Genomic DNA, 12,259 nt, shown 5'->3' with positions numbered 1-12,259 from the left:
TCCTCAATCTCATGGAGATTTAAAGTTCTCTCTACTATATCCCCATTTTTCCTGTCTGCCTCCTTATGAAGTGGTTTGCTAATTTTGGTGATGTGCCTAAGAATTACCAGGTGTGCTTGTTTAGAAGCACACCCGGCCCCAACATCAAGGTTTCTGTGTTAGTCCTTGCCAGTGGGTCATGGTTATGGCCACTGGCTTTATCTGAACACATTTTAGCTGCGTGAACTGCCCGCCATTGAGTCCTGCCTCCCAAAGGAAGAAGTTAGAACCCACTCTCCAAACCAGTTGAGCAGGTAGGAGCAGTCCTGTGACCAGATGCACCCGCAGGAGGCTAGGGTGCAGTAGATGCCACAGAAAGTGGTCTGGGCCCTGTTTTGGCTGCTCAACCTTTGACCCTGACTCTCTGGACACCTAGGCTTTCTCTGGGCTCCTTAGTTTCTTTTCATGGATTCCTTTTCCTCTTAAGCCAGGTAAAGCATATTCTGTGGTTCGCAACCAAGAACGTTTTGATTTGGTTTTTGCCATAGGTCTGGGGTGTGGCTCAGAGGTCTGCAAAGTATCCCAGCTGATACTGGTACCAGTCATCCCTGAACCACACTTAGAGAAACAGAGCTCTATGACCTTCACCTGATCCCAGTATCCATACACTCACAAACGCCCTATTCCACCAACTTCCCAACCTGCCACACGTGGGTCGCCAATCCCAACCTTGGAGCAACAATTGTCCATGCTCAAATTCTCCACCCAATAAATAGCACTGAAGAAAACCACATAAGCACATAGATTAATCCCATCACATTTAGGTGACAATACCTAATATACTGCCTGAAACATAGGAAGCTTTCAACAAAACTAAGTGTCACATGATTTGTGCGTTTTGACCAGGTGGGGGCGCTCTCTAGGCTAACCATCAGTCACCTTTTATGATTAGCTGACTCCGCTTTTCAGTCCCTAAAACAACTTTCTAAATATTCACTTCTCCCTTTCAAGCTGCGCAGGCCTTCTTGGCCACCCCCTGATATGCAAGTGGCCTCCTGCTCTAACTGGAAGGAAGAAACAATGGCATGAACCCCTTACCTTTCTTCACCTCAACTCCAAATGAACTGCGGTCTGGCCTGGGGAGGAGGTGCTCCTCCAGCTCTCCAAGGTTCACTGTTCAACCCAAGGACGCAAGTCTCCTTTCACTCTCTGACCTGGCTCTGCAGAGCCCCTTCTGCCTGCTTCTCTCTCCTCTTCCATGGTGCCTAGGACACACTCTCGTCCGTTCCTTCCTAAAGAGTTCTTCCTTAACCCCGCGTCCTCCGGAGATTCTTTACCGCTATTCTCCTTCCCTTTCCCACAAAACATTTGTTTTTTAACCAACTGGTCTTCACACACTTCAGACTCACTTCTCAGGACAGTCTAACATTGCTTTATAATTACCTTGCCGCTCTACTGAAGTCGAGCTTGCTGTGGTCCCCATCAGTTCTACATGCTGAATTCAACAGCCTTTTCACAGTTCCTCATTCTACCTGTTTTCTTTGACAGTCTCTCCTTGCAATGCTCTCCTCGCTGGCCCTTGGGATGCCATCCTTCAACTCTTCCAGGTCCCTGACTGCTTCCCTTCTTCTACTGACCCCGGCTCTCCTGTGTGAGTGCTGATCTTGGGACCTGCTCTCAGCTGTCTTCCCGCTCACCTGCCCCTATGTCCAGTCCAGATCTCATATGACATTCAGACCCTAAATGACTCTGCTGAACTTCAAATGACACATGCTCAAACTGAACGCATGAACTCCCCCATTCTCCAAATGTGAGGTTTATCCTGCATTGCTTGTTTCAGTTAACAGTCACCAGGTTTTTTTCAGAAACCTGGAAATTAACCCCGATCCCTCAGTTGGTTGCTGCATGGGCCTCAGCCTGTTTCCAATACCATAGCCCTGGCCCCTGCTCTTGTCTTTTCCTCTGGCCCAATGCAGTTAGTGCCTCACTGGTCTCCCTTATTCCAAGATTTCCCCATTCTCACCCATCTTTCAGCTTCTCATCTGAGTAATCTTTCTCAAGTATTATACAATCCTAGTCCAACATTCATCTGCCCAAAGCCTTCAATGGTTCTCCATTTCCCTAAAGCAGGGTTTTTTGTTTCTGCTTTGGGTTTACCCTTTTTTGTCCCTAGACCCTTTGAAAATCACGCACTCTCACCTGAGAGAAATGTGCACAGGCTTATAAACGAACTCTCTGCAGACAAGTTCAGGGGCTCCGCTCCCTCCAAAACCCATCTCATGGACACCTAGGGATTCATGGAACCCGTGCAGACCTCAGATCCCTTAGTCCTTTCGGTGAAACCCTTCTTCCCCTGTCCAGCTTCACTTCCCACAAGCCCCACTTACACACCCTCTCCAGCAGGAGCCGACCACTCTCCATTCTCAGAATACACAACTCCTGTGCCCGGATGCTGCTCTTTCTCAGCTACCTACTGAAGTATCTTCAAGACCCAGTTCCAATGTTCCTTCTCTCTGATTCCTGCTTTTCCTTCCAGAATGAACTGCTATCTCCGTTTCGTCACATTTATATCCCTTTCACAGCATGCCTTTCTCTGAGTGTGTGACCTGCTCCTAGCCGGTACACACATGACCGTATTCAGCTTTGCTTCTCCCCTACCTGCCCCTATGACACAGGGCCCGCTGCACAGCTGCTACTCAAGCAACAACGGCTTGCTGGCTCTAAAATGGCTCCCATAGCTCTTTTTTAAATAAACATATACATGACGGTTTGGTATACTAACTATTATTTGAGCTTTTCTGAAGTCTATTTGCTTATCTTTTCCCTCCTTGCTGATTTTCATGTGAATTATTTAAATCCATCTCAAAAAGTCCTTGTAGCTTTTGTTATATTCATAAGGTTAGCAACTATAGAAACTACCAGGGTTAAACCATACAGGAAACTATTCCACAAACAGTAAGGACAGAATATATAAAGGTCACTGCAGACGTATTCTATTTGAATAAGAATTAAAAGATAGGAAAACTAAAGGTGAAGCCTATTCTTATTTTAATGCAGAGTACACAATTGACATTTTCCATTTCTGCCTCACCCAGAAAAATCAAAATCAAAACATCCATGCTAAGCACTTATTATTTTTTAGCTAGAGATAAGGTGAAACTTCTATTTTACTTTGTTAGCGCAAAGAATCTTACATAAATTCAATAAAGCTGAAAATGAGTTTGCCTTATGGAGAATCTATAAATACTAACAATAACAAAGAAATATTCACTCATACTCTTCATATAAATAATACACATCAAAATAGATTTTATAGTGTCATTTGACCACTATTGAAGATGAAACATTACTGAAATTCATGAAATGCATTTTATCTGAATTTTAATTTGAAAAATTCACACTTTATGGAAATCTTGTGCCAGTGGTTCCATTGTTACACCAGGGAAAAATCAAAAAGCATTTACCGCTAGATAACCAAACAACAATTTTAAGCCTTGACTTCACTTTTGGTGACTATAAATAAATATTACTCACACTTGAATGGTTTTCATCCAAGTAGGTCTTATTCTTACACAGATCCCTCCTAACTATTATTTGGGGAAGTATGATATTCAATTATTTTGTGTGATATAACATGTTACACTTAGGTATTTTATTATATTGTTCTCTATCATCAATGGGAAATATCCTGTTAATTAAAAAAATTCAGGATGCATAGCTAAGCATAAACTTCTTAACTCCACCCATTTCTCCTAGGTTTCTCATTTCCTTAATCATTGTAAAGTCTGGCTCCATCATTCAAAGAAGTAGGGAGAATCAAATTAACACAATCAGGCTTCAAGTGTTGTGCTCCATCCTATTCTCACAACACTGTGAATGAAGGTGATACGATAACTCCAGGTTTTACAGACAGGTAAACTGAGGCTCCACTTTGCAGAGGTTGCATGACTAGTGAAGGGGCTCTGCTGGGCAGCTCTTGCAAGGCCCTCTTGGCAGAAGCCTTGTTATGTTGGCTGTAGCCCCAGCTCCTTTCTAAAGCATTATCTGAAGTGGCTATATTTTCTATCAAATAGCCCTGCACCCTGGCCACCAGTCACTGGACACAGGATTGGAGCTGGACCCTAAGCTGGCAGATGATACAGCGTCCTGCTGGGAAAAGACGGCTGGCCACATCCTTGTGATCCTCTCTTATAAAAGAATGCAAGACTCTGAGGGAAGCAGAGAGAAGGAACAGTAGCCCCACGACCCCCGTGCAGCAGCCACACACGACAGAGGTTACGTGCGATGAGCTATGGGACCGGAGGAGAGGAGTGCCAGCACGAGGGCCTGGCAGTAAGACGCTTTCAAACAGAGTCCAATTAAAACTCATAAAGCACTCATTAAGAAAATGGCAACTAAACCAAGAACAAAAAGATTTCCTAAAACTATAAACCCTTGAATATAAACATTAGGAAGATGAAATTATGGTAAGCAATATTTCAACAGAACATTATCCAGTGGTTTCAGGATTACACAGACAAAAATATTCATTTTTAGGAGAACAAGGCTGCAATAACAAAGTAAGGACAAAGAGCCACAAAAATCACTGAGCTTTATTCTCTATTATGGGACAGCAAAGGACACCAAGATAAGAATCACCTGAGAATTTGTTTTACATGCCAGTGCCCAGGCCCAGGTGAAACCAATCAAGTCAGAAACTTAGGGGTTGGACCCAAGAATTATAAAAGCCTCCCAGGTGTTTCTGTTGTACAGCCGGGGATGAGACCCACACTTTCAATCAGTAGGTCTCCAAGTGTGGCCCAAGAATCATCAGCATTAGCATCACCTCAAAGAACTTGTCAGAAATGACGAGTCTCAGGCCTACTCCAGAGCTACTGAATCTGAAACTCTGAGGGTGAGGCCAGAAATCTGTGTTTTACGGGACCATCCAGGTGATCCTGATATACCCTCAAGTTTGAAAGCAGTGGCCTTACATAATATTGAAAGGTCAATCTTTTTATTATAAATATATAATATCTATCAACAATAAACTGAAAAAATTCTACACATATGATAGGCAAAGGCCAATATCCTCAATAAAAAGCCATGTAAAGACATAGAAAACATATTCAGATACTAAAGACATTAGAATACAGGGATACACAAGCAATTTAAAAATGTTTATTTAAATCTTTAATTATATAAAAATCAAGATACAAACTTGTATGTACAGAGTATGTTTAAATCATGGGGTGGGGCAGAGAGGACATACAAAGAAAAAAATCCCAAATAATAGTCGTGGTGGCTTCTGAGAGCTGGGAGTACAGTATAGTGGTTTTGTAAAAATAATGATAATATATCATCTTTATAAATTTTAAAAATCACATGTTTAAAGTACGATAGTTTGATCACTATCACATCTTATGCACAAAAATTAAAAACAAAATAGTAAAATTATTAGAAGGAAATAAAGGTATTTGTATGGCCTTGGGGCAAGAAAAGCTTTCTTAAGACAAAAAAAAGCAAAAACCTTAAATGAATTGATTGATACGACTTAAAATATTACAATTGTTAACTTCTGTAAAATAAAGACTCCATAAACAAAATAAAAAGACAAGCCAAGGACTGTGAAAAGATACCTACAACACACACAGCAGACAACAGGTCACTGCCAGAATATAAAGGATTCCTACAGGTCAATACAAACACCTAACACCCCACACAAAGAAGTGATAAAAGCCATGACAGAGCAAGTCACAGGAGAGAAAATTTAAAAATACTAACATATGAGAAATTATTTAAACCCACTGGTAATGAGGAAGGTGAAAATTGTTTAGTGTTTTTTTTTTTTTTTTTTTTTGAGACAGAGTCTTGCTCTGTTGCCTGGGCTAGAGTGCTGTGGCGTCAGCCTAGCTCACAGCAACCTCAAACTCCTGGGCTCAAGTGATCCTCCTGCTTCGACTTCCCAAGTAGCTGGTACTACAGGTGCATGCCACCACGCCTGGCTAATTTTTCTATTTTTAGTTGCCCGGCTAATTTTTTTTCTATTTTTAGTAGAGAAAGGGTCTCGCTCTTGCTCAGGCTCTTCTTGAATTCATGAGCTGAAGCAATCCTTCCGCCTCAGCCACCAGAGTGCTAGGATTACAGGCGTGAGCCACCGTGCCCGGTCGGAATGTGAAAATTCAACCAATGAGATACCATTTATTAAGCTATCAGATTAGCAAAAATCAAAAAGTCCATCGATATCAAAGTGTTACATTCATGCTTTGCTGTCAGGGATGTAAATTTAGAGAGCAATTCGAGAAAATATGGAAAAACTGAGCCAATTTACCCAGCAATTCCACCACTAGGCATCAACCCTCAAGTATACATGCATATATGCAACAAGATGGTCTGTACACTATGTTGCTCTTTATAGCAAAAAAGAAAAAAAAATTGCTATTTTGTGAGAGCAAAAAAAGTAGAAACGACCTAAATGTCCATCAGCAAGGAAAGCGGTAAACAAAATGTTATAGACTTATACAAAGAAATACTGTGCAATAACAGGGATCTATAGGTAACAACATGGATAGTTCTCCAAAAAAATTAAGTAAAAAAAGTCACAAAATAAAATGTAATTTATAAGACCATTTACATAAATTATTAGAACCTTTGTAGCAATATCTATTTTCTATGCATACGTCTATCTGTAAAAAATAATTTTTGTAACCTGTAAGAATACACAGCAAACTCATGACAGAGGTGAGGTTACTTCTGAGGAAGGTCAAAAAGGACTTTGGCTTAATCTGTAATGTTCTAATATATTCAAAAGGAGACAACACATTAATTACTCTACTAAACACTGTTTTAAGAGAATTTGGAAGAAAGCCAAAGTATGAATTTTTAAATCCTGGTGGGAGAAATATGGGTATTTGTCATTTTCTCTTTTGTATTTTTCTTCAACTTTTCAATCATTTCCTTACAAAAAGTGCTTTGCCAAAAAAAAAAAAAATTCAAATAACATGCTGCATAATATGAACATTTGCACCCATAGTAATGATCTGATCCTGATGTACTCAAATCATGTGGTTTTTATGATTTTATTACAACACAAGTAAACAGTTAAGTCAAAATTAGACCACACTTACGCATGTAAGGCAGCTTTTCTGGGCAGGGGAGGTATGGTGAATATGTGAAGTTTTCCGGAAGATACGTCGTTGTTTGAACAAGGTAATCACTTGAATTATTGCCTTCAGGATAATCTTAGAGAGAGAGAAAAAAGTTACATCAAAAAACTGCCTTTTGCTTTGCCCCTAGTATGAAATATGTCAGTGTCACTGTGAGAAAACTGTAATATGCAATCTATAAAAGTCCTTACAAGCAATTATCTATAAAGAACTAGAGAAAAGCAAACCTCTGCTGGAATGGACCTCACAGCATGATTTCCCAAGAGAAGTCTAAAGTCTAGAGAGCAGCAGGCTCTTGTCCTTGCATGCAAACATAGCAGTCCCATTTGCAGCAGTATGAGAACACCTGCTCCCATCCCTTCCCTGGCTGAGCCAGATCTAAAAGGAGTGTGAAAGTACAATGGGAATCTACTCCCCTATCACACAGCCAAGGGTGTTCCTAATCATCACAGAGCCATATGACTGCCACTAGTATCCACAGAGCAGGGGGGTGGGAGTAATGTTTTCTCACCACCTCACACTTAAGAAACTGAGAATTACCCACTCTACTTATTTCTGTCACACAGCCCATTCTAAACATTTAAATTAGTCATTCCCAGCCCATGGGCTGCAGCCCCTGGGGAGCCCTGGAGCTATTATTACATTAGGGCCATTACCTTTAGGGTCAGCAAGTTATACCACATATAGAGCAGTGATTTAGAGCATCAAAGTGAAATGCCTGAGTGCAAATCCTTGCTCCTGCACTTACTAGCTGTGTGATACAGGGCAGGGCACAGCATTGCTTCCCATCTATGCCTACATCATATCGTCATTTCCAGATTTCAATAAGATAAAATGTATAAAGTGCTTGGAACAATCGCTGGCCCATATAAATATTCAATAACTGTAGCCATTAGTGATTGGTTTAGAGATGAGCACCTGACCCATGAGGCAGTCACAGGCTTAGGATTTTTGAACATGGAACTGGAGAGATTACATTTCAGTCCCTTTCTAGGGCAAAGTTCTGAGATGCAAATCTGGGAACTATGACATGCGGGTTTCCTGCTATGCAGCAGAAGCCGGCCTAAGAAAACGGGATCAACATACAGTCAGAAACAAGAGGTGGAAAGAGCTAATTAAACTACTGGCTGTCTCCTGAATCACAAACCATGCATCACAGAAAATGAAACTCTAGCAGACACTTTAGGAAAATGTGAAGATATTCTTTCTATCTTCAGTAATCTGCCCCAGTGAGAGAGACTGTAAAAGCTAAAGCCTCTGACACATGGAAAAATGGCACAATCCTGCAAACTGGATATGAAGTATGTGAGAAGAGCCAAAGAAAACTAAGCGCCTCACCTGCACACCTTTACCTAATGTCAATATTCACTCATTATCAAAATGGAGTTGATGGGTATGCAGCCTGGGAGCCAGGACAGTCCTTCAGGGCAGAGAGACGCACCCCACCTCCAAGCCCAGCTAATGGAAGAAGGCCCTGCCAAGGCTGCTGAGTAGAGGTTGCGTGGGGGGAGGGGAGGGACGCCAGGCCTGGCTGGTATCAAGGAAGAGACAAAAGTGATGTGACAAGGTCCAATTCCAAAGGACTGCATGGAAACCACCGTTATGAATTTTACAGGGCATCAGTAAGGAGTTGAGGTAATCGTATTGCCAGAAAACCCCAACATGATAAACAAAGACTGATGATGGTACAACTGCTAAGGCCTATTCCACCAGGGAGTGGGAAAGCGCCAGTGAGAGAATCCTCCCCAATGCCTCTCTCTGGAGGATCCCTGGAAAGCATCTGACAGGGAATATCCTTCACGCACAGGGCATGGGAGCGGATTCAGTGGGCAATACTAATTGTTTTGTATGCCCAGCGACGGACCAAGATCACAGAAAGTCCTCTAGTAGCCCAGGCTCTATGTCTCACCCATGTGTATCTGGAAGATTTAAAGGTACTAAACAAAAGTAAGTGTAGGCTGGTCCAAAGGTAGTGAGTTATCTCAGTTGACTGTTCACAGACAGTTACAGATTGAACTCCTTGTTCTACTACTTTCCCCCTGCTCACTACTGCACTTGACTAGTCAAAAAAAAAAAAAAAAAAAAAGTCGAGTGTAAGGAAATCCTATAAAGTTCTGATTCTTTTTTCAAGATACTTTTTAAAAACATGTCCAGATATATACCAAATTTCAAGTTATATTTTAATTTTTTTACATGTACAACAAGGGATGCAATTTTTTAAATTAATTTTTTCCAAGTCATAGTTTAAAGGAAAGGTTTCTTCTTTTACAGGGACTCCTTTGCTAGTGGCAGGAGTGAGTGCTCCAAGCATAAATTAGGTTTCTGTCACTCCCACCAGAAATGGTTAAGATTACTATTATTATGAGTTTTGTGACAGCTTTTGGTCAAACTCATTGATTTTACACCTTGGAGTTGTTTATTTATCTTCAATAAATAGATTTTTGCTGCTTAATAATTACATAACATACTGGGTTTTTTTTGGTTTTTTTTTTTGTTTTTTTCATTTAAAAGGAAGATAAGGCATTCTGATTTCAGGGATATAGTAAGAAAAGAAAAAAATCAAAAACAAAAAGAGCTTTTAAAAATTATAAAAATAAGTTTGTCAAAATTTAAGAAAGCAAAAGATTATAATAAAGTCAAAGCAATCTCCCAGAAGGTAGAAAGAAAAGAACTAGAAAACAGAAGAGAAAAGATAATAAAATTGGAAGGTTCTTTCAGGAGTCACAAAATCTAAACAATAGGAGTTCCAAAAAGAAAGAAAGCAAAATAGCAGGAAGACAAATGATCAAAGAAATAATAGAGCAATATTTTGTAGAACTGAAGGATAAGAATTTCCATAATGATAGGCCCAACTGTACCGAGCAAGAGAAGAAAAACAAAGCTCTAAGATGCTTTTTGTAAAATTTCACAATACAAAAAGAGCCTACAAGTCTCCAGAAAGAAAAAACTGGTCCAGGTACAGCAACTGCAATCAGAATGGCCATCAGATTTCTCAAAAGCAACACTGGAAGACAGAAGACAATAGCATGGAAATTTCAAAATCCCTCAATTTATGTGCTTAAAGGGCTCAGGAAAAAAATCAATGATAAATATGTAGAAGGCTCAGCAAAAGGGAAAAAAAGAGTTAACAAGTAACATTAATAAAAATTAAAAAATCCACAAAACAATTATGACAATGACTACTTGACTCAGGAAAACCAACCAACCAACCATTATCTACATACTCTTCACAACATAAACAATACTGATTTGAGTTTAAATCATGATGTAATTATATTGGGGAGTAAGGGTACGTAAAATTGGGGTGTGCTATAAAGTACTAACTGCCTTTCTTCCATAACAGGAATAGTTACAATCGATACATCAAAAGACAGCAGAACAGAAACATGAAGATAAATACCGAATAAGCTGTTAACAATTAAGAGTTTCTCTGTTTTCTCTGAGGATTGAGACTCAGAGAAGAGATAGGCTGTTTTTTTTTTTAATAACCCTTTTCTACAATTAAAATATGAAAGTACTACTTAAGAATATAAGAAAGCTATTCACACAGTTTGCTTTTCAATATGAATAAATGAAAGGTTAACACAATAAATTCTGAACAGCAAGTTCTTCTCAAGTTAGATACTCTCTCTCTCACACACACAGTTCATCTTACAGCTTTCTTTGCACATGCCACTGGAAAGAACACATGGGCTGGCTATATAAGGACAATGACTTTCCTTAATCTCTTCATTCCATCAATTTTTATTAACCACCTACTATACACTACACATTTGTAGGAACTGGAAATAGAAGATAAATAGGGTTGTCCCTGAATGTGCAACTATGATATGAAGTTAAAAAAAAAATTTTTTTTTAGAGAATAAGGTTGTCCCTGGGGGTCAACTGCCTTTACTGGGTTCCAAAGACTCATTTTCTTATAATCCTGAGGCAGAAAAATATTTACATTCTCATGCAATCTTCAAGTACTTTCTCAATGTCATGTGTTAACTTCCAATAACAGTATTTTCTTACCCTGCATAATTTATTCTTATTGTTAGTGCTTTGGCCCCTCCTCTTATAGCCACATGCTATGGTTCTATAAAGCCACATCCAACTTACAGAAACGTTAAGCTCTCTAGACATTTCTGCAAAACAAACTGATAATTCCCCCTGGGCAGTCTGGTGGCACCAGGAGGATCAGAGAGAACTGTTTTTACTTTTTATTTTAGTATTAGAAGGACTAAATCACAAAAGAACACATTCATCACTCTTACAAGTTTTTAAAGAACCAAATTAAAAAAAAAAAAAACAACACCTTAGAGTCATGCAATACCAATATATTCACTTCCTTTGAATACAGAGTTTTGGAGCTACATGTGTTATTCTTGGCCACATCATTATCAATGATCGTAGGGAGCTCAACTCACTGCCAGACTTAGAGAAACGCCTACACACTCCTTGAAGGAGTACTTTGTCCAGTGGTATTTATGTCATTCCAATGTGTTATGTTTACATAAGCCTACCCACCACCCCAGCTGCTAGTCTGAATATCTCTTTTAATTAAAATCACATTGTCTTTGATTTCTAGCATCTAATAAGGTACCTACAACACAGTAGGAACATACTGTAAATAAACACTTCGTAAGTGATAATACAGCCAATGATGACTTAAGCTTTTGGAGACTATCCTGTAATAAACCCACAAAATCCTTATTCCTACAAAAGTGGTTAGGTGAGCAATGTCCATCGAGCATGACCACTGCTTTGTAACAGTTTTAAAAGGTTATGCATGACAGATGCATTTGAGAGATCCACCACAGCCACTATAAAAAGTAGCCATTATTTCATCTAATGAATGGATAAGAACAAAATGAGCTCTGGGCCCCCTGCTTCATTCCTCCCTTCCAGAACCACAGCCAAGCCTGGGCACAGTGGCTCACACCTATGATCCCAGCACTTTGAAAGTCCAAAGTGGGCGGATTGATTGAGGTCAAAAGTTCAAGACCAACCTGGGCAACACAGCAAGACCCCATCACTACAAAAAATTTAAAAAGTAGCTGAGTGTGGTGGTGCATGCCTAAAGTCCCAGCTACTTGGGAGGCTGAGGTGGGAGGATCGCTTTCACCCTAGAGTCTGAGGTTACAGTGAGCTAC

General features: G+C 39.9%; 1 protein-coding gene across 2 annotated transcripts in view; it reads right to left on the bottom strand.

Annotated features, from left to right (window-relative positions):
- B4GALT6 (beta-1,4-galactosyltransferase 6) overlaps positions 1–12,259 on the bottom strand; it is a 56,063-nt gene that overhangs the window by 22,351 nt on the left and 21,453 nt on the right. For both annotated transcript variants that reach the window (XM_069468142.1, XM_069468143.1), the window contains one exon: positions 7,086–7,199. In XM_069468142.1, coding sequence (XP_069324243.1) covers positions 7,086–7,199 — 114 coding nt within the window. The remainder of the gene's footprint in view (positions 1–7,085; positions 7,200–12,259) is intronic.

This window comes from Eulemur rufifrons, chromosome 5, assembly GCF_041146395.1.
Source record: "Eulemur rufifrons isolate Redbay chromosome 5, OSU_ERuf_1, whole genome shotgun sequence".
NCBI classification, from domain to species: Eukaryota; Metazoa; Chordata; class Mammalia; order Primates; family Lemuridae; genus Eulemur; species Eulemur rufifrons.
The sequence above is the reverse complement of the archived record's forward strand: the minus strand, read 5'-3'. Positions and strand labels throughout refer to the sequence as shown.